The sequence below is a fragment of the Tachypleus tridentatus genome, chromosome 10 (genome assembly GCF_004210375.1).
Source record: "Tachypleus tridentatus isolate NWPU-2018 chromosome 10, ASM421037v1, whole genome shotgun sequence".
NCBI lineage: Eukaryota > Metazoa > Arthropoda > Merostomata > Xiphosura > Limulidae > Tachypleus > Tachypleus tridentatus.
Window position 1 is genome coordinate 21743547 of NC_134834.1, and position 23171 is coordinate 21766717.

The following is a 23171-nucleotide window of genomic DNA, read 5'->3' on the forward strand; positions in this document are numbered from 1 at the left end:
ATACTTGTTACCGACCTAATTTATTGAAAAATATTTTTTTTTTACTCAGGAATGTAATTCAATACAAAAAATAATTTACAAAATACTCACTCTCGTTCTCAGAGTCGTATTTCCAATAAAAACAAAATTCCCATTCGTTCCCTATGTTGTCACTCAATGATTCACCACGCTAGATGTCACTTTTTAACTAAAAATACTCAACAAAACAATGAATTTATGCTGTATGCTGATTACACAATCACCAATAAATATTAAACTGAAATAGAAGAACACGATAATTTACGCTTGCGTTTAATATCTAATTGTACACTTTTACTTCAGAAAAGTCAAAGATAAAATATTTGATGATTTTAAAGAAACTTATTAATAAAGTATGAAGTTGATGAAGTGTGGAGGACGATGTTTCGAAAATCTTCCGCTTTTCGTCTTCTGCACTTGCGTCTCCACAACAGACAGTTGTCGTGTATTCCACAAAGTTTCATCATGAATGCTGTGCCTAAACAATCTATCAAAGAAAAGTGTGAACCTGTAAAATCTCCAGGATAGTTTTCAATGACCTTGTCCACGATATAGTCTAAGTTGATCAGAAATACCAAATGGAAAAAGATGTATATGGTAACACAAGTTACCATGGCTAACCTTGAGGTCGGTTTGTTTTATTTTATTATATACAAAATGTATATGGTAACACAAATTACCATGGCTAACCTTGAGGTCGGTTTGTTTTATTTTATTATATATAAAAATGTATTTGGTAACATAAGTTATCATGGCTAACCTCGTGGTCGGTTTGTTTTATTTTATTATATAAAAATGTATATGGTAACACAAGTTATCATGGCTAACCTCGTGGTCGGTTTGTTTTATTTTATTATATAAAAATGTATTTGATAACACAAGTTATGGCTAACTTTGTGGTCGGTTGTTTTATTTCCTATATATAAAGACGTTTTACAAACACGAAATGCAATTTACAAAAATATGTTTTTTTATTCACCACATATAAAAGAGTAACTTTGTTCTGATATATTAACAATAAAATCATTCTGTTTAGAAAGGCTTATCAACAGAAATTAGTTTGTTTTGAATTGGAACAAACGTAGTAAACCCGTTACGCTCCTCATTTCCTTGTGAATGATGGCAAGGCTTATTAATCAAAATTAAAAAGTCGTTGCTTGAAACTAAATTAGTCTCTTGGTACCAACAACGTAAAGTTAATAAAAATAAAATATATTAAACAGAAAAATATTATTTGTCACACATGTAAAAACCGATGCATTCTGCTCCAAAACGATTAAACTAACTGACAATTAGATGAACTCTTCTCTCAGAAACATTTAATTAAAGTAACAATCAGAGGCACTCTTCTCTTTACCTAACTGACAATTAGACGAACTCTTCTCTCAGAAACGTTTAATTAAAGTAACAATCAGAGGCACTCTTCTCTTTACCTAACTGACAATTAGATGAACTCTTCACTCAGAAACGTTAATTTTAATTAAAGTGACAACCAAAGGCACTCTTCTCTCTAACTAACTGACAATTAGATGAACTCTTCTCTCAGAAACATTTAATTAAAGTGACAACCAGAGGCACTCTTGTATTTACCTAACTGACAAGTAGATGAACTCTTCTCTCAGAAACATTTAATTAAAGTGACAACCAGAAGACTCTTCTCTTTACCTAACTGACAATTAGATGAATTCTTCTCTCAGAAGCGTTTAATTAAAGTGACAACCAGAGGCACTCTTCTCTTTACCTAACTGACAATGAGACGAACTCTTCTCTCAGAAACATTTAATTAAAGTGACAACCAGAGGCACTCTTCTCTTTACCTAACTGACAATTAGATGAACTCTTCTCTCAGAAACATTTAATTAAAGTGACAACCAGAGGCACTCTTCTCTTTACCTAACTGACAATTAGATGAACTCTTCTCTCAGAAACATTTAATTAAAGTGACAACCAGAGGCACTCTTCTCTTTACCTAACTGACAATGAGACGAACTCTTCTCTCAGAAACATTTAATTAAAGTGACAACCAGAGGCACTCTTCTCTTTACCTAACTGACAATTAGATGGACTCTTCTCTCAGAAACATTTAATTAAAGTGACAACCAGAGGCACTCTTCTCTTTACCTAACTGACAATTAGATGAACTCTTCTCTCAGAAACGTTTAGTTAAAGTGACAACCAGAGACACTCTTCTCTTTACCTAACTGACAATTAGATGAACTCTTCTCTCAGAAACATTTAATTAAAGTGACAACCAGAGGCACTCTTCTCTTTACCTAACTGACAATTAGATGAACTCTTCTCTCAGAAACATTTAATTAAAGTGACAACCAAAGGCACTCTTCTCTTTACCTAACTGACAATGAGACGAACTCTTCTCTCAGAAACGTTTAATTAAAGTGACAACCAGAGGCACTCTTCTCTTTACCTAACTGACAATTAGATGAACTCTCCTCTTCAGAACGTTCTCTCTTTTTTTCATTGTCGACGTAACCACAAAAAGTAATAGTTCTTATAATGATCATCTGAGAACTGAGTCAACCCAAAATGATGTCGTTAAAGATCAATAAAAAATAATTAATGAAAACTAAAAATTTAGGTGTTACTCTTGTATGGCGTCTTATAACGGAAGTTAAAAAAAAAACACAAAAAACTTGTAACATTTTGGAGTCGTTTCATCGAATATATAGGGTATCTTAAAGGTCTGTTTCCAGAAAGGTACTTCATTATCTACGGTGCTATCGACTTCGATCAATGTTTGGCTCCCTTTAGTCTTACTCTAATAAAATACAAGTACTTCATGATCTATGGTGTTATCGATTTGGATCAATGTTTGACTCGCTTCATCCTTACTGTAACAAGTACTTTATTATCTATGTGCTATTGATTTGGATCAGTGTTTGGCTCGTTTCATCCTTACTGTAACAAGTACTTCACCATCTATGGTGCTATCTATTTGAATCAATGTTTGGCTCTCTTTAGTCTTACTCTAATAAAATACAAGTACTTCATAACCTATGGTGTTATCGATTTGGATCAATGTTTGGCTCGCTTCTTCCTTACTGTAACAAGTACTTTATTATCTATGTGCTATCGATTTGGATCAATGTTTGGCTCGCTTCTTCCTTACTCTAACAAATACTTCATTACCTGTGATGTTATTAATTTGAATTAATGTTTGGCTCGCTTCATCCTTACTATAACAAGTACATCATCATCTATGGTGCTATTGATTTGGATCAGTGTTTGGCTCGCTTCTTCCTTACTGTAACAAGTACTTCATCATCTATGGTGCTATCGATTTGGATCAGTGTTTGGCTCTCTTTAGTCTTACTCTAATAAAATACAAGTACTTCATGATCTATGGTGTTATCGATTTGGATCAATGTTTGACTCGCTTCATCCTTACTGTAACAAGTACTTTATTATCTATGTGCTATCGATTTGGATCAATGTTTGGCTCGCTTCTTCCTTACTCTAACAAGTACATCATCATCTATGGTGCTATTGATTTGGATCAGTGTTTGGCTCGCTTCTTCCTTACTGTAACAAGTACTTCATCATCTATGGTGCTATCGATTTGGATCAGTGTTTGGCTCGTTTCATCCTTACTGTAACAAATACTTCATTACCTGTGATGTTATTAATTTGAATTAATGTTTGGCTCGCTTCATCCTTACTATAACAAGTACATCATCATCTATGGTGCTATTGATTTGGATCAGTGTTTGGCTCGCTTCTTCCTTACTGTAACAAGCACTTCATCATCTATGGTGCTATCGATTTGGATCAGTGTTTGGCTCGTTTCATCCTTACTGTAACAAGTACTTTATTATCTATGTGCTATTGATTTGGATCAGTGTTTGGCTCGTTTCATCCTTACTGTAACAAGTACTTTATTATCTATGTGCTATTGATTTGGATCAATGTTTGGCTCGCTTCATCCTTATTTTAATAAATTACAAGTACTTCGTTATCTATAGTGATATCCATTTGGATGAATGTTTGGTTAACTTCACCGTCAAAGCCATAATATACTTATAACATCAACTTTCACCACCTCAAAAATAGAAAAGGAAAGAAAATTCACCTTCATACAATAGAAATATAAAAATCGTGTAAAAGTCAATAAACTTAGGAATACAATAGAAACAGTTCATACAAGAAGAGAATACGAATCGTAATAAGAAACAGAAAACCTTTGAAGAAATATTTACAACAGAAAAACTTATAACGTTCAATCAACTTGGTGATGTGAAGTTCGAATTTGATATACTTACACATCACAATATTCCCGTCTTCCACACGATGACACTAGTGTTCCATTCTCTTGGAGAAACCTTTGAAGAGTTCCAGCGGTATGGGGAACACAATAGTGGAGTTCTTTTCAGCAGCTATGGAGTTCAGGGTTTGGAGATAACGAAGCTGAAGGGCAGAGGGCGAATCGGCAATTACTTCGGAGGCTTCTCGTAAAGCCCTCGATGCCTTCTGTTCTCCCTCGGCAGCAATCAGCTAGAAACGTTAACAGTTTCGCTTCAGTCAATAATCGCGATTAATCTTGTACCAATATATATTTATGATCATTAAATGTGCAATAAAAATACGTAAAGGTACCAATACTAAAAAGAAAAACATACTATTTTCAAGAAATCTATTATTGTGCAATAATTACGTTGGGGATCGAACCACCCGCACGTGTGTGCGTTTTTCTTATAGCAAAGCCACACTGGACTATCTGCTGAGTCCACCGAGGGGAATCGAACCCCTAATTTTAGGGTTGTAAATCCGTAGACTTGCCGCTGTATCAGCGGGAGACCTCTCCCCCTCCTAACTTCCCTCGTGAAATCCTGAATCACTGTATCAAGTCGTGACGATTGACGGGTTGTTATTTCGAAATTCGGTATGAAATGAGATGGGATCCCCCATTTCTCATATCATCGTACATAACTGTATGAAGTTTACTGCTGACTGATCAAGAATTGTGAAAACGTATAAGGAACAGATAAACACAGACATGTATTGATCTTTACATATATATATATAAACAAAGAATTGAATTAGGAAAGCTACTCTTACCAGGAAAAATAAAATAGTCTAGCATCTTGAAGCTTCAGGAAAAAACATAAAGTCGAGAGCCAATCACGTCTTGAACTTACCTTGGCACGCGCTTCTCTCGATGCTTCTGCTTCCGCGGCCATTGCTCGTTGTAGCTGCACCGGTAGGCGCACGTCTTTTCTGTATAAGAATGTAAACAGGACAGATTTTGTGGATAAAATATTGGATACACACACATGGATTTTCACAAACATCAGCGTGCCGAATGAGCAACCTGTTTATTTCTCGATGAAATATTTTGTAATTTGTGGATATCATTTCTATCGTTATGCTATTATTCCTGCCATCTAGTGTACACTATTGTTAATATATTAAAATAATGTTCAACTACATATATTTTAGCTATGTAAATGTTACATTTCTGGTTTTAAGCATTCAGTACATAAGAACTACTCACATTTCCACTCTTTCAACTTTTACTCCCCAGGGGTCAGTACCTTCGTCCAGACTAGCCTGCATTATGTGACTAATGCTCTCTCTTTCGGAAAGAATGTCAGACAAATTCTTTGTTCCCAAAACATTTCGAAGTGTAGTTGCCGCTAGAAGGCGTGTTGAACGACCATAATCTTCAACATTTGTAACAGATATAGTAGCGTTACTAATACGATAGTACACGACAGCATCGACTGCTACGGTAACAGAGTCCTTCGACAAAATCTGCACAAACACATTGGTAAAAAATAAATAAATTCTGAGCCAAATATTAAACTTACAATTTACAATTTAATAGCCTGTTATACGTAACCTAATGTCAAGAACACCTGGATAATGTTCTACCAAGAATACCAGGTGTTATAGATAACCTAATGCCAAGAACACCTGGATAATAGTGTACCAAGAATGCCAGGTGTTATATATAACCTAATGCCAAGAATACCTGGATAATGTTCTACCAAGAATACCAGGTGTTATAGATAACCTAATGCCAAGAACACCTGGATAATGTTCTACCAAGAATACCAGGTGTTATAGATAACCTAATGCCAAGAACACCTGGATAATGTTCCAAGAATACCAGGTGTTATAGATAATGTCATGCCAAGAGTACCTGTTTTGTGAATAATGTTCTACCAAGAATACCAGGTGTTATGGATAATACCATGCCAAGAGTACCTGTTTTGTGAATAATGTTCTACCAAGAATACCAGGTGTTATGGATAATACCATGCCAAGAGTACCTGTTTTGTGAATAACGTTCTACCAAGAATACCAGGTGTTATGGATAATACCATGCCAAGAGTACCTGTTTTGTGAATAATGTTCTACCAAGAATACCAGGTGTTATGGATAATACCATGCCAAGAGTACCTGTTTTGTGAATAACGTTCTACCAAGAATACCAGGTGTTATGGATAATACCATGCCAAGAGTACCTGTTTTGTGAATAATGTTCTACCAAGAATACCAGGTGTTATGGATAATACCATGCCAAGTACATCAGATTTTATAATTAACGTTTTGCTAAGTTAATATATTTCTTAAAGAGTAATGGACTCCTGAAATTCAAACAAGCGTTATGATTTTGTTAATTACTCTGTTTCAAATGTCCAAGAGCTTGTGACACTTAAATATTAGTCTAAAAGTTATACCAAATCTAACTCAACTTCCTAAACCACTCGCTATATAAAATGTTTTGTTTGTTTTAGAATTTCGCGCAAAGCTACACGAGGGCTATCTGCGCTAGCCGTTCCTAATTTAACAGTGTAAGACTAGAGAGAAGGGAGCTAGTCATCACCACCCATCGTCAACTCTTGGGCTACTCTTTTACCAACGAGTAGTGGGATTGGCCGTCACATTATAACGCCTCCACAGCTGAAAGGGCGAGCATGTATGGTGCGAAGGAGATTCGAACCCACGACCATCAGGTTACGAGTCGAGTACCTTAACTACCTGGCCATGCCTAAACCCTACTCCAAGAGTCTAAAATACAAATCGAAGAAAAACATAAAACAGCCTAAGGCTAACATTTAAATTCATTAGTAATCGAACAAACCGAAAGCCTGCACAGATTGTAGTTTACCAAAATATATAAAACAGTCCTATAACAGGCACATAATTAGTTTTATAACACAGAACTATAACCAGCACATATCTAGTTTCTATGTCGTGTAATTTGGCACAGTTAAGACTACTTATACGTATAAACACAAAACTGAAACCAGTATATCGCTAGTTTCTATGTCGTGTAATTTGATATATTTTAGTACATTAAGACAAGATTAAAAAGATTCCTATGACCTACACACCTCCTGTGGTGGGACATCGAAGGACACTGTTCTGAGGTCAACTTTACAATACGTGTCGATGCAGGGAATAATGAAAAAAATTCCTGAAAATAAATATAAATAAATAAAAACTTTTTTTTTCTAAAGTATCGATCCTCGGGCAATGCGACCCTCGGAGAAGAATTAAAAACATAACGTAATGAAAAGCTAAAACCATAGGATGACCTCATGCTTTTATACAGTTCAGTATTATCTATAAAGAATTTTGATATTGTACGTGTCTACCTTATGATACTTTTATAGTGTTATTGTTATTAAGAGAATGTTAGTTGAGAAAACATAACAAGTGTAAAATCATAAACAGCTGTTCTGAGTTCAGAATAGTTGTACTTTAAGAGAGCGGGCCCTAAAACTGCTTAAAGTAAAGTCGATGAGACTTCAGTATAATCATTGCACTACTTGATGTATAGACATCTTTGATACTGTGTAGAAAACCTAAATTATTTAGTGCCACCAAACGGATGGTGAATAGATATAAAATGCTAATTATAACCACTGAGGTGTTTGGTGAAACCAGGTTAATGAAACTAAACACAGACATTGAGTTACATGCGAAACCAGGTCGATGAAACTAAATACACACATTGAGTTATTTAATGTCAGGTGTTATTAAATAAAGACATTGAGTTACATGTGAAACCTGGTGAATGAAACTAAATACACACATTGAATTATTTAATGTCATGTGTTATTAAATAAAGACATTGAGTTACACGCGAAACCAGGTCAATGAAACTAAATACACACATTGAATTATTTAATGCCATGTGTTATTAAATAAAGACATTGAGTTACACGCGAAACCAGACGAATGAAACTAAATACATACATTGAGTTATTTAATTGAACTATCCCACTAATATTACGTATAACCATTGTGTTATTTATACTGAAACTGGTAATAACGTCTTAAGATATAGAATAATAACATTATTATTATTAAAGCAACATAGCAAACTAGATGTAAATAATTAATGCTTACGGTAAACATATCTTCATGGCAGAGACTTCTTGAATTAAGTGTGACGTCAGTGATGTTTGTTTGTTTTGGAATTTCGCACAAAGCTACTCGAGGGCTATCTGTGCTAGCCGTCCCTAATTTAGCAGTGTAAGACTAGAGGGAAGGCAGCTAGTCATCACCACCTACCGCTAACTCTTGGGCTACGCTTTTAACAACGAATAGTGGAATTAACCAAAACATTATAACGCCCCACGGCTGAAAGGGCGAGCATGTTTGGTGTGAGGAGGATTCGAACCCGTGAACCTCGGATTACGAGTCAAGTGCCTTAACCACGACCTTCCCTTTCAAATATTGAGCTTTGTAACCTTATGAAAAAAACTAGAATAATGTGATTGTTAGTTTTTCTTTGTATCCTATAAAAAAAATACAACAAATATAAACGACTTTTAGCCAATCATTTTAGTCATGTGACAAATGGTGCAATCGTCATTCGATCTGTTCCTTGACTCACTTTAGGCCAAAGTTTTAATTTAATCGTCCCTTAACATGGGGAATATAACGGACCTTTATTTCTGTATCACATCTACCAGCTCTTGTGCCAAGCACCTCCACGAAGCCAACTTTCCTCATAGAAAGTATATTTTATGTCAGTGAACTTTAACCTTGTGAACCTCTACGTGTTAATAAATCCTGCAACACATGCCCGTGTCCAACAATATAGTTAATTGTAACTCCAGTACACTGTGAAAGACCACAGGCACGCTCGTGACCTAACTCTCACAAGAAATGTTTCGTAATTCTTTTAGGCATGGTGCCAAATTTTGTAAGAAATCACGTGACAAGTGTCCTGTTTTCACTAAACGCAAAGCCTCTATTACTTAAAATACAACAAACACTTATCCAAAAGCATGCAGCTGAATTAAATGAATACAACCACAAACTCTACTAAAATACTTGTTAAGCAAAGCAAAAACGTATCAGGTGACCAGAAGACCGTAATCACGTTGTGAATGTTAAATCCCTCTTGTGGAAAAACAACAACAACTAAAATAGAAATAAAATATTGAAAATCATTATGTAACCCTAGTTTGGGTTGTTTTGAATTCTACAAAAAGCTGCGTCTGGGCTATCTGCGCTAGCCGTCTCTAATTTAGCAGTGATAGACTAGAAGTAAGGCAACAGGTCAACACCATCCGCCGCCAACTCACGATCTACTCTTTTTCACCAACGAATAGTGAGATTTACGTCACATCTGACGTTGCTACGTTGAACGAGTTCGGTGACGAGAATTCGAGCTCCTTACCCTCACTCAGATTACGAGTTAGCACCCTAACCACCAGGCTGCGCTAGGAGTTATGGTAACACAAAAAGAAATATTATTATGCTTGGTCACGAATATATCGTTACATATTTCGTTCCTTTTATGATTTTTATTCAGCAGTGTGAGTACTTTCACTTATATATCACTTCGCTATGAGAAAAACAATCGTCCGTAACGCTCGAATAATTCAGCAAATTAGGTTCATCGCTGTGTTTGTACATTAGTCCCCCATTATATGTTATAAAGAACATTTGTCCCCTTTGCCCCAATGGCACAGAGGATGCCTGCGGACTAACAATGATAGAAACCACGTTTCGAAACTCGTGTTAAGCACAGCACAGATAATCCATTGTATAGATTTATGCTTAAATACAAATAAACTGGCCCGGCATGACCTAATGGTTCAGGCGTTTGATTCGCAATCTGAGGGTCACGGGTTCGAATCTTCGTCACACCAAACATGCTCGCCCTTTCAGCTGTTGAGGCTTTATAATATTTCAGTCAATCCCGTTATTCATTGATAAAAAGAGTAGCCCGATGGTTGGCGGTGGGTGATTATTACTAGGTGCCTTTCCTTCAGTCTTACGCTGCTAAATTAGGGACGCCTAGCGCAGATAGCCCTCGTGTAGCTTTGCGCGAAATTCAAACCAAACCTTAGATTTGGTATTACAAGTACTAGTCACTAACACTACGAAAAGTTTAGGACCTATTGTAAATTACTGAACACTTACCCGGACCTTTGGCTCCACCCCTGAGAAGTCTACCCAGACGAAATATCACAGCTCTCTCGTATTCCTGGACAACCTACCAGTTAAGAAAGGAATGAAAAATGAAGAAAGTTCATCCTTAAAGCACCGTAATCAGAGACACCTAAACTCCACAGAGGGGAATCGAACCCCGAATTTTAACGTTTTATTGAAGGAAGTATTTCAAAGATGCGGGGTAGTGCAGTTTTTATAGCACCAAGATGGACGAGTACTTGTTTTGTATTTGTTATACATTGAAAGTTCTAGATAATTCGAACGTATTAATAACATCTGATTCCTGAAGATCCGTAATTATATTATTTAAATTTACGAAACCTGTTATTACTATTCTAAAAACATTCATAAACGTTGCATTTATTGTACAGTTAAAGATTGCTCTTACGACTGTTTTTAATGAATGCGGTTATTCATTTTATATCATCTGCTGGGTTAAATAATGCAATTATTGTGGAAACACATAAGCACGGGTCTATAAATATGAAGCTATGATTGCTATGCCTGGTAAGTTCAAGAATGTCTTACCTTGATACAGAATAAGAAGGAAAATGGAAAAGTGACAATTATAAGTAACACCGACACTCCTGTCAAAAGGTAGGCGCAAATTCCCGGGCTTTCGCCAGATTCAGCTGTGAGAAAATTAATTATTATTTCGTAATTAATAATCCTTATCATTCGTTGTTCGTTTTAAACAGTTCGTTATAAAACCTAAAATTATAATATAAACGGCCAGTGATAAATTATACCATTAAACATGAGCATAAACGTATAAAATAAAAAACACAACTTCCAAAAAAAAATAAACATATATATATATATATATAGGTACTGAGAAAAACCTTGAACCAGAAACTGAAAGTTAACATCGCATTGTTATTTTAGCGCAAAGCTACACAATACGCTATCTGCATTCTATTCACCGCGGGGAATCGAACATCGAATTTTAACATTTTATTGCAGCAAATGTTTGTTTGTTTGAAGTTAAGCGCAAGGCTACACAATGGAATATCTGTACTATGCCCGTCACGGGTATCGAAACCCAGTTTCTAGCTGCGTGAGTCCGCAGACACATCGCTATGCCAAAGGGGGGGGAGAATTTTATTGCTGGAAATGTTTCAAAGATACGGTGCAGTCTACTTCTTGCAACGCCAGTTGCATAAAAAAAAGATTTAATATGTAAATAATAGAGGCGCCTTTTATGTTATAGAAAACTAATACAGAATGGTAAATTTACAAATTTGGGAAACCAAACTTATATACTTTTCCATTACCACTGAGAATAAGATTTGTTTTCAAGAGAGATCCTGTTTTGTTCTGCAAAATTCAGTCCAAAAAAAAAAAAAAAAGAAACACTCATAATGGATTTTTGTTGCGCACAGTTAAGTCTGTACACAAAATTGACTTCCATTAATATTTTAGGCTTTTTTTTAATAGGTGAAAATGGTCAATGTTGCACTGCAGATCTTATGCCGTAAGGGCGTTATAATGTATCAACTAATCCCACTATTCCTGGTTAAAAGAGTAGCCCAAGAGATGGCGGTAGGTGGTGGAGATTAGCTAGCCTCACTCTACTCTTTAATTGTTAATTTAGAAACTGTTAGCGCAGATAAACAATATGTAGCTTCGCACGAAACTGCAAACAAACAAACCTAAAAACTTAAAACAAACTTGCAGGAAATTCACATATATATATTACACAAATATTATTGTTCAGAGGCAGGCTTGGCATCGTGTTAGGGTTAAAGAACTCAACTCGTAATCTACAATGTTCCGAGAAACTCCGACCAAAAATATAGAATTGATTTCCCACAATTTATACCGCCCTTAATGGAATAAGGTGTGTTAATTATTTTGTGTTTGGGGAATTTACGCTATTACCAGGCATCGGCAATACGGTTGTGTACTACATGGGGATTGTTAGTCCAAGACCCGACATACAAATAAAGATTTCTGAATAACCAGATATCGCGATAATCCTATAATTATTTAGAATATATTCTAACATAATATATAAACAATATTTGTTCGTTGTTTTTTTACAATTTCACGCTGTTTTACGCTGATCGTAAAAAAAATTTAGTTTCTTTGTTGTGAATTTCTCGCAAAGCTACTCGAGGGCTATCTGCGCTAGCCGTCCCTAATTCAGCAGTGTAAGACTAGAGGAAAGGCAGCTAATCATCACCACCCACCGCCAACTCTTGGGCTACTCTTTTACCAACGAATAGTGGGATTGACCGTCACATTATAACGCCCCTACGGCTGAAAGGGCGGCCATGTTTGGTGCGACCGGGATTCGAACCCGCGACCCTCGGATTACTACGAGCCAAACGCCTTAACACGCTTGGCCATTCGTTAAGAGCCTTAGAAACATTCGTTAGCCCTAAGTGGCAAGCACAGCCATGGATATTTGTTTTGCTTGTTTGTTTCTAAATTTCGCGCAAAGCGACAAGACGGCTATCAACGCTAGCTGTCCCTAATTTAAGAGTGTAAGACTAGAGGGAAGACACTACCCACTAACTCTTGGGCTGATCTTTAACAAATGAATAGTGCGATTGATGGTTACATTATAACACCCCCACGGATAAAAGGATAAACCTCAACCCTCAACATACGAGTCGAGCGTCTGGCCATGCCGAGCTAGTGAGGGGTATGTAATGTCCATTGCATAGATTGAAATGCATAATACTCTTTCTTCAGGGTTAGGCGTGGCTTAGTGGTTAATGGGACGGACGTTAGACTTCTAGGTCCTTCACTGGCTTCCCATTACCACAAAAAACAAAACAAAAACAAGAGGAGTTAAGGTCAAATCCCACTATTCGATGAAACAACGGTTAGCGGTAGGCGATATTCACTAGCTGCCTTCCTTCTAGGCTATCAACTCAAAATTAGAAACAGCGTGAATAGCCCTTAAGTAGCTTTGGGAAAATATCAAAAGAGAGACAAGCAAGTTGCTATGATATCATGCAAAACGTAAGAACGAGATAAAAGTAATAAACAGCTTAATAAAGTTCTCTCAGAAGTGGTTTTAATCTCAGGAAATCTTTCTTAGACATGAAGGTGTTAAAAAAACTTCGGTTTCCGAAAAGCTGTCTTGCTTGTAGAGGTTTTGTTTGTTTAGAATTAAGCACAAAGCTACTCAATGGGCTATCTGTGCTCTGCCCACCACGGGTATCGAAACCCGGTTTTTATTGAACATACCACTGTGCCACTGGGGGGCGCTTGTAGAGGTATTGAAGAGGTTTTGGTTTCAGAAATTCTTTGTTTCGTATGTGGCATTAAACTGGCTCTGGTTTGAGAAGAACTTTCCCGCGTATAGAGGTGTATACTATGCTATGGAAGGCTAATATATCCTATGTTGATTAGGCTTGTAGGTGACAAACACGTAACCTGATTCTACAAGCCACTCTAAAGTCTTTATTAACTGTCTATCAAAGTTTATTTGACAAACCCTCAGAGTGTTTCTCACACTTCAGAGAGGTTTATTAGGGAAAAGCTGTCCTTAAACATATATAAAAGTGTGTCCTCGTTTCGGTAAGTAAAGTTACAAACAAGAGTCCACGTTATTCATGTCCAGACAAGCATCTGACCAAGACGATTTATCAATGTGTTCTATACGCCTCTAACTCCTTCTGTAAATAAGTGCTTCACTTAAACCTCAACAAATAATTTTCTGGTTCCAGAGCAAATTCTGTACATATATATTTTATTGTCCTTGCATGTTATTCATTCTGGTACTTCTTCTGGTTGTCCTTCTTTTTACTCTTTCCGGGTCAGCGCATTATACAGTTTTAGTATTACTCACTGTCCCTCAGTCCCATAACAAAGCATAATGTTAAGCCTAACATCGCGGTTTTCACACTAATATTGGGTACTACATTAAAATATGTGCTTAAAAACACAGTTAAATTAGACAACTCATACACGCGGCGTGTTATCAAATCTTTTTTTTTTTTTTGATGTTGGATTAATTTCGAATATTATTAATATCTGAATTAGAAATACTTATAGAAGCGAAAGCTTTGGAAATCTTCCTTTCTTTTAAAATCCCTGGTGGAAGTATTTCGTACTACCCGTGGATAATTACATTTTAAACGTACTGCGTTCGAATTAATCCTGGTCTCTATTGTGCTTCACGTGCGAATATTGGGAAATACCAAATTATATTTCAATTCAGTTTGATTCGACAGAGTGGATAGTTGTCGCTGTCATTTTATTTATTTATTATATAAACTGAGTTGTCATTAGTTCATTTGGTGTGTGTGTGGCCCGGCATGGCCACCCGTGTTAAGGCGTTCGACTCGTAATCCTGTGGTCGCGGGTTCGAATCCCCGTCGCACCAAACATTCTCGCCCTTTCAGCCGTGGGAGCGTCATAATGTGACGGTCAATCCCACTCTTCGTTGGTAAAAGAGTAGCCCAAGAGTTGGCGGTGGGTGGTGATGACTATCTGCCTTCCATCTAGTCTTACACTGCTAAATTCGGGACGGCTAGCGTACCCACGTATGAAAGGGTTTTGTGATGGGGATTCGAACCCGTAACCCTCAGATTACAAGTCGAGCACCCTAACCACCTGGCCATACCGGGGCCTCTTGTGGTGAGAGTTGAAATAACAGTATCACTGCTTAACGTCTTTAGTTTATTTGCGCATTAATATGAACAGAAAATACAGTGATTATAATCCCTGAGTTATCAAATATTTTGTAAATACTAAATACATACAGTTTTAGGCAGAACAATAAGTAGAGGTATTAATGTACAAAGTTGACTGTAAAAACTGTGTGAATACGTCATGAATGAAATACCAGGAATACCGGAAACTTCTCTTCGTTGTTAACCAAAGGACTGTGTTGAATTTTTTTATATGAACGGTGTATGGTGTTTTGTATATATATATATATATATATACGATCGAGAGTCAAGCATTTGGTTCTATAGCGAATACAAAATACTAAATCTTGTGTTAAAGTGAAGAAACAATATTCTAAACCTTTTCAATCATACATACACATGATACAAGTGTACAAAGAAAAGAGAAGCGTACACAATTAGATACAAAAATATGGCGTTCAAATCTCGTCACCGAACATGTTCGCCCTTTCAGCTGTGGGGGCTTTATAAAGTTCCGATCAATTGTACTTTTAGTTAGTAAAAGAGTAGCCCGAGCGTTGGTAATGCATGGTGTTGACTAGATAGGTGCCTTTCCTCTAGCCTATCACTTTTAAATTAGGAACGAATAGGCGCAGATAGCCCTCGAGTGGCTTTAATCGAAATTCAACAAACATTTTTTTTCTCTTTTCGTTAAGTGATAAAGATGTAGAATGTATAAAGTTGTGTGCACCCTGACCAGTTCTACCCATCGTTAATAACAGGCTTTGACAATTATTGTTAAATTACTTGATATTAACTTATACTCTCTATTCTGTTTATTTATCACTTAACGATACATATATACGAGTTAAATACAGATAGAAACACTGTTGTACGCTCAAAATATATCAGCCTTTTCTGTATGAAACTACCAATAAAAACTCTGGACATATCAGTAGAAATTAAATAAATTTGGGGTCAAAATGCATAAATATCAACCGTGAGCACCAATGCATAGAGACATTAATAGCAACTGTCCAGAAGGTGTTTCGTTCAGTACCAAAACTCGCCAGTTGAGCCGAACGACCTAATTTTAAATCATTCATGGACGAGCTGAGAAAGGTTGACAATCAAACGTGGATTTTATCGCGAATGTTAACTCTATTATTTTTAAATACTAGATAGGGCTCGTGTAGCTTTACGCGAAATTAAAAACAAACAAACAGACAAAAATGCGTCACCAGCTTTCGATGACCGACAACACAAAATGGAAATGACTTTTTAAAGTATTTATTTTATTATTTCAGCTTCGAGTCGCATAAAATTATTAAGAAATTGAAATTCCGAAATAGTTAAACATTTCTATATAATTATATATTTTTAAAGCAAATACTTCACCACTCAAGCTGTATCCGCTAGGGTTCTGATGTCTTCGAGAATCTTTATCGAAGTTTTCCATGTCAAAATTTCTCGTTCTAACTGAAAACAACCAGATCAGTACGTGGAATTCTGTCAGTTAAACCGAGTCAACAGATGAACATACTTTCGCAATAACGATAACAAGACAACTTTCTCTAAAGCGAGTGTTCCAACGTATGTCATGAACCACGTAAGGGTACGGTTTGGTAAATTACACGACGTTAAAGATAAACAGACGCACCTGTTCTCCCAACTAGTACAGCCACCTGGCTGCGTTTTCTGTTGTCAACTGAAAGCGATATTCTAAGCTCGTGAAGATAGACGGTAATTCTAAGCACGTGAAGACTGACGGTAATTCGAAATTATCTTAGGAAAATAGTTTATCGTAGGATAAGAACGAATGGTAAACGCCTTTATCATTAATAGTTATTTATGTAATAACGGAGAGTAGTTCCACCTCGTCTTGTCTTAGCACGAACAAACGTCAAGAATATCTTCGTGATATTCTAAAAGCTCTAAAATATATTTCTTTGGTCAAGTCACAACTACGCTACGTCGTTACTAGGCGTACTTCTACAAGGTTATCTGTTTTTGTTTTGTTTTTTAATCACGTGCCTCTGTCACATGAGAGAGTGTTAAATGTAAATCACGTGACACCGAACTGTTCACAGCAGAAGGGAAAATTCTTTTCTTTTTTTTTTTTCGCCCAACGAAACTACAGACCTTTGTACTAGCTGACATATATGTTACTTCGGGTCCCTTAGCTCCCATCGTGTAATTTAATCTGCGGTTTCGTTTTCCTAGTGCAAACAAGCACGTGCAGAGTTTGTGTATATCTGCGGGAAAACAGCTATAGTCACTTGGCAACACTGTAAACATTTTTCTTCAGACAATGTGTACGCTAACTTTCTGTTTTATGACGAAGTACATTTATAATTATATTTACTCAGGCTTTAACTTCCGCTTGTGTGTGTGTGTATTTTATTTCATTTTTGATTTATTTATCTCTAATACAAAGTATTCTTTCCCATAGGACAAAAGTGAACGTCCGGACTTAACAAATCCAAAATCCGCTGCTCAATTCTCCGTGGTGGACACAGCATATGGCCCAATGTGGCTTTGTTTTAAAAACAAACAAACACATAAACAGGATGTTTTTGGAAGGCAAAGGTGTTTAACAAAAGCGTGCAACCAGCTTTTCATGTGTTTAATTTTAATGTGAATGTAAGATTGTTTTTGTTTGTATTTAAATATTTAACAATTCTGGTAAAAACTATATTTTTTGATTGCCTGAAAGATGCACATTTATCGAGATGATTTCCGAGTTTTCGAAAAGATTTTTTAAATTCGATCTAATGTCAAAACTGACGCAACAGTATTATCCCATATACTCCGAATCTCCCATCACACTATAGATTTCCATGTTCCACGGTTTCATATCACATTCTACAGATTTCCATGTCTCACGGTTTCGTAACGCACTCTACGCATTTCCAAGTTCCACAGTTTTCTAGCAAGCTCTACACGTTCCCAAGAACCAGAGTTTCGTAATAATCTCTACATATTTCCATATTCCAAGAGTTTCATATTAAGTACACTAAGTGTGTCAACTTGTTAAATATTATTACTTTATCAAACATGGAACACAGATAAACTGCCAGTGAAGTCTCACTCGCTTTATCTCTTTTAAATAACTTATCAAGTCAGAAGTAAAACGTATATTCGTTGAAGTCTTAAGACTAAGGTAAGAAAGTTTCTGCCTCGAAGCCTGACGCTACTATTAAGTAACCTTGAGCTTTATTAGTTACTTGTCAGTAACGACAGCCTTAGGCCAAATTTCACATAACAGCTTGAATCGTAAAACGTTAAAACTTTATATTAAAATTACTTAGTTCAAATACATATTAGAAATTGATAGCCAAGGTCAAGCGAAACCACAGCCAAGAAAACGGGCACATTTTTGTGTTGTGTGGAAAAGAATATTTTTGATTTTCCAATAATAGTTTGAGCTGCTTTAGAATAACTCAATAACCCATCTCCCCAGGGTCAAAGGTCATATTATCTGAATTTTCCTCACATTTTCTCTTTTTTTTACATTACTTGAAAGTCGTTAACTTTGATAGAAAGGACAGGCGGGAGCTTGGCGCTCTCTCAGTGGATAAGAAGCTACCTCGAGGGAAAGTTTATATATTTTCTCACACTGGAATCATAAAATTAGTCCTAACAATGCTAGAATTTTCGTTTGTGTGGTTTTTGGTTTCTGAATTTCACGTAAGGCTACACGAGGGCTATCTGTGCTAGCCGTCCCTAATTTAGCAGTGTAAGACTAGAGGGAAGGCAGCTAGTCATCAGCACCCACCGCCAACTCTTGGGCTACTCTTTTACGAACGAATGGTGGGACTGACCGTAACATTATAACCCCCCACGGCTGAAAGGGTGAATATGTTTGGTGTGAAGGGGATTCGAACCCGGGACCCTCGGATTACGAATCGAGTACCTTAAGCACCTGGCCATTCCGGGCCGCGTATTGTTTCTGTGGTCAAACAGTAAACTTGTTTCCGATACTTCATACTCATAATCAACATTTCTAAGTACTCTTTTTGGAAAAACCTGATAAATATAAAAAAGGAAAGTCTCATAATTAGGTTTATTGAATTATTCTGTCTTATATGGAATAAAACATTTTTTAAACATAAGTCACTTTGGAAACTACGTACATATTTAATATTACATCAGTATCGACAGGATGGGCCTCAACTATGATGACAGAACTCACTTGATTTCGGTCCACGTTCTAACTGGAACATTACATATTTTCTTTGTAACGTACAAATTTGGAAAAAGAAAACCACATTTGTTATGATACGCGATATCTTTCCAAGTTTGTGTGTGTGTGTGTATTGGGGTTGGGAAAGTTGCCAGAAGTAATCAGCTGAACTAAACCCCCTAGTGGGGATCGGAGGACACTCTTTCATTTCTGAGGATGGTACAGTTGTCAATGCTCGTAGCACTTGAGCCCACTTACAGTTGCTCTTCGGCGAATGACATCGTGGCCGGTTTCCAAGACTAACATTATACTAAACTGTGAATGTCTATTTATAACACTCAACACCCTCCCAACCAACAACGACAAGACTTGCGCTCTGTTATTCTGGAATGTTCTGAAGAAGAAAAATTCGAATGCAAACTGCCAAATCTACCTGAATTCGAAATTATTTGAGAAAGAGAATTGCAATTTTAAGAAATAACTTACAAGCAAACAAACAAAAAAACATGGTTACGTTATTTACTGACCGTGTTAAAACGCTTTAAGAAACCTAAATACATTTTACAACCTGATATGCATGCGGTTGACCTTTTGGCCGTCAAATTTGAGTTCCAAATTAGACGAACTGAATTATAATGCTTTAAGATACTGTTTGAATATCATTTGTTAGTTTTGAACAAGATGGCCCGGCACGGCCAAGCGTGTTAAGGCGTGCGATTCGTAATCTGAGGGTCGTGGGTTCGCATCCCAGTCGCGCCAAACATGCTCTCCCTTTCAGCCGTGGGGGCGTTATAATGTCACGGTCAATCCCACTATTCGTTGGTAAAAAAGTACCCCAAGAGTTGGCGGTGGATGGTGATGACTAGCTACCTTCCCTCTAGTCTTACACTGCTAGATTAGAAACGGCTAGCACAGATAGCCCTCGTGTAACTTTGCGCGAAATTCAAAAACAAACAAAACACTACATTATTATTTCCACCATCTTTCGTTGTTATTTCAGTTTGATCTAATTTTTATTTTCAATTTTATCTACATAAAGATTAGTTAATATTTCTTATAACTGTTATCACACTTAAGTCTTATGTATACTATACAAGCATCTATGGCACAAACTAAACTTGACATCAAGAACTGCAGGTTATGATTGGCTAGTTCTCAAGGCCACCTCATTTTAAACATCCGGTTTACATGACATCGACATACGTACCTATATATTTCATCATATTTATTAACCATAACCCTTTATTTTCGTGAAAAAGAACAGTAAACTCTTCCAAAGCGCTCGAGATTTTGGTCTCCCCTATGAAACTATTTTATTGCTCTATTAGACCGAATATTTATGTTTTTTTTTTTTTTCAATTTTGCGTAAAGCTGTACGAAAGCTATCTGTGCTAGTCGTTCTTAATTTAGCAGTTTAAGACAGGAGGAAAGGCAGATAACCATCACCACCCACCGCCACATTTTGGGCTACTCTTTTACCAGCGAATAGAGGAATTCACCTCACTTTATAACGCCTCCTCCACGGCTGAAAGAACTAGCATGCTTGGTGTGACGGAGATTCGAAACCGTGAGCTTCAGAATGCGAGTCGAACGCCCTTACCACCAGGCCATGCTGAATCTGATGAATTTTTTTCACCTGTCTATTTGTTTTTATTCTTATTTTCTATAACAAAACGAGTGAGGAAGGCTGTATATTAACTAAAAAATCATAAAATAAAATTATATCTTTTCAAAAACCATCAATGCTATTCGCTCAGGTTCTGACTGTGTTTTCCAGAAATCCTTCGCTGCTGACATCTATATTTTAAAACTGCAATCGAAAAGAGCTGTCATTTTTAAGTTTAATTTTTTTGTTTTGTTTTTCAAAAGGTGTTAGAACTTGCTAAATGTATAATATAAAGCAAAATATTCGCTTGATCAGTTACAAATGTTCTTAAGAGAATAATCTAATCTAATGCATATTGAACAAGGAAACGAAATGAGTTATGGTGTGAAATATTCAGTGTTAATCCAATTATGTTTTAACACTACATTCTTTACCTCGGACATCAGAGATTTTCGACAGATAAAAAAGTGTATAATAACACTATTTCAACCACAGTATATTACTTGCAGTCATTTCTGATGAGGCGTTTCAAGCCAACTAGAATACAACGGAGAATACAGAGTCATTCATAACTTTTACACAACATGTACAACAGTCGATAGTCATCCAGCTAGTGTTCCAAACATATCAGTCGATAGTCATCCAGCTAGTGTTCCAAACATATCAGTCGATAGTCATCCAACTGGTGTTCCAAACATATCAGTCGATAGTCATTCAACTGGCGTCCCATACATATCAGTCGATAGTCATCCAGCTAGTGTTCCATACATATCAGTCGATAGTCATCCAACTGGTGTTCCAAACATATCAGTCGATAGTCATTCAACTGGCGTCCCATACATATCAGTCGATAGTCATCCAGCTAGTGTTCCATACATATCAGTCGACAGTCATCCAACTGGTGTTCCATACATATCAGTCGATAGTCATTCAACTGGTGTTCCATACATATCAGTCGATAGTCATCCAACTGGTGTTCCAAACATATCAGTCGATAGTCATTCAACTGGTGTTCCATACATATCAGTCGATAGTCATCCAACTGGTGTTCCATACATATCAGTCGACAGTCATCCAACTAGTGTTCCAAACATATCAGTCGATAGTCATTCAACTGGTGTTCCATACATATCAGTCGATAGTCATCCAACTGGTGTTCCATACATATCAGTCGATAGTCATCCAACTGGTGTTCCAAACATATCAGTCGATAGTCATCCAACTGGTGTTCCATACATATCAGTCGATAGTCATCCAACTGGTGTTCCATACATATCAGTCGATAGTCATCCAACTGGTGTTCCATACATATCAGTCGATAGTCATCCAGCTGGTGTTCCATACATATCAGTCGATAGTCATCCAACTAGTGTTCCAAACATATCAGTCGATAGTCATCCAACTGGTGTTCCAAACATATCAGTCGATAGTCATCCAGCTGGTGTTCCATACATATCAGTCGATAGTCATCCAACTGGTGTTCTATACATATCAGTCGATAGTCATCCAACTGGTGTTCCATACATATCAGTCGATAGTCATCCAACTGGTGTTCCATACATATCAGTCGATAGTCATCCAACTGGTGTTCCATACATATCAGTCGATAGTCATCCATGTTTCATACATATCAGTCGATTGTCATCCATGTTTCATACATATCAGTCGATAGTCATCCAACTGGTGTTCTATACATATCAGTCGATAGTCATCCAACTGGTGTTCTATACATATCAGTCGATAGTCATCCAGCTAGTGTTCCATACATATCAGTCGATAGTCATCCAACTAGTGTTCCAAACATATCAGCCGATAGTCATCCATGTTTCATACATATCAGTCGATAGTGTGTGCTAACTCTCACAATTCTTTACTATTAAACCAAAGTTATGTTGGTTCAACAACTAGATGTTAGTGCGGGGAACACAGTTTACAAGCTAGATCTAGACTAGTTTGACGACCTAGGAGATTCCAGCTGAAGGTTTGTTCAACCTCGAGGATTCCTACATTAACTACAACCTGCAAGTAGTATGGATCGCGTTCTACAGGAATGTTACGTTTGGGCACATGCAAGCACGTACAAACTGAATTTGATTACAGACTTATTTTTGGTGTTTTTGTATTTTGTCCTGATGGCTATTCGAAGATAAGTAATTTTCGTAACCGGGTCATTTCTTTACCTCACACCCTTGGCCATGTTTTTTTTTTTCTTTTTCCAGTATTGTTAACCCTGACTTCCTCTATTCAAAAGCAAATTATTAACCTTTCTGGTCTTCAACATCTTTTACGTCAGTTAATTAACTACATTACTTTTGTTATAGAAACCTGATCC

The 23171-nt window shown here is 36.7% G+C and overlaps 1 protein-coding gene and 1 long non-coding RNA gene across 7 annotated transcripts in view; one reads left to right on the forward strand and one right to left on the reverse strand.

The window, feature by feature from the left end:
* Positions 1–270: 270 nt before the first annotated feature.
* Positions 271–23171, reverse strand: part of LOC143228861 (mechanosensory protein 2-like) — a 36713-nt gene continuing 13812 nt past the window's right edge. The window contains exons 1-8 of one of the 6 annotated variants that reach the window (XM_076460265.1): positions 16446–16627; positions 10987–11090; positions 10429–10501; positions 7377–7459; positions 5528–5787; positions 5172–5250; positions 4296–4527; positions 271–505 (exon numbers count right to left, since the gene is read on the reverse strand). In XM_076460265.1, coding sequence (XP_076316380.1) covers positions 4330–4527; positions 5172–5250; positions 5528–5787; positions 7377–7459; positions 10429–10501; positions 10987–11090; positions 16446–16506 — 858 coding nt within the window. In that variant the 5' untranslated portion in view covers positions 16507–16627 and the 3' untranslated portion in view covers positions 271–505; positions 4296–4329. Of the gene's footprint in view, positions 506–900; positions 4528–5171; positions 5251–5527; positions 5788–7376; positions 7460–10428; positions 10502–10986; positions 11091–16445; positions 16628–23171 lie in introns of those variants that run through there. The other 5 variants (XM_076460264.1, XR_013015484.1, XR_013015483.1 and 2 more) reach the window with 5 other exon arrangements.
* LOC143228864 (uncharacterized) lies at positions 12869–17762 on the forward strand. The gene is made up of 3 exons (XR_013015485.1): positions 12869–13564; positions 13689–17362; positions 17500–17762. It is a non-coding gene; the product is annotated as an uncharacterized LOC143228864 (long non-coding RNA).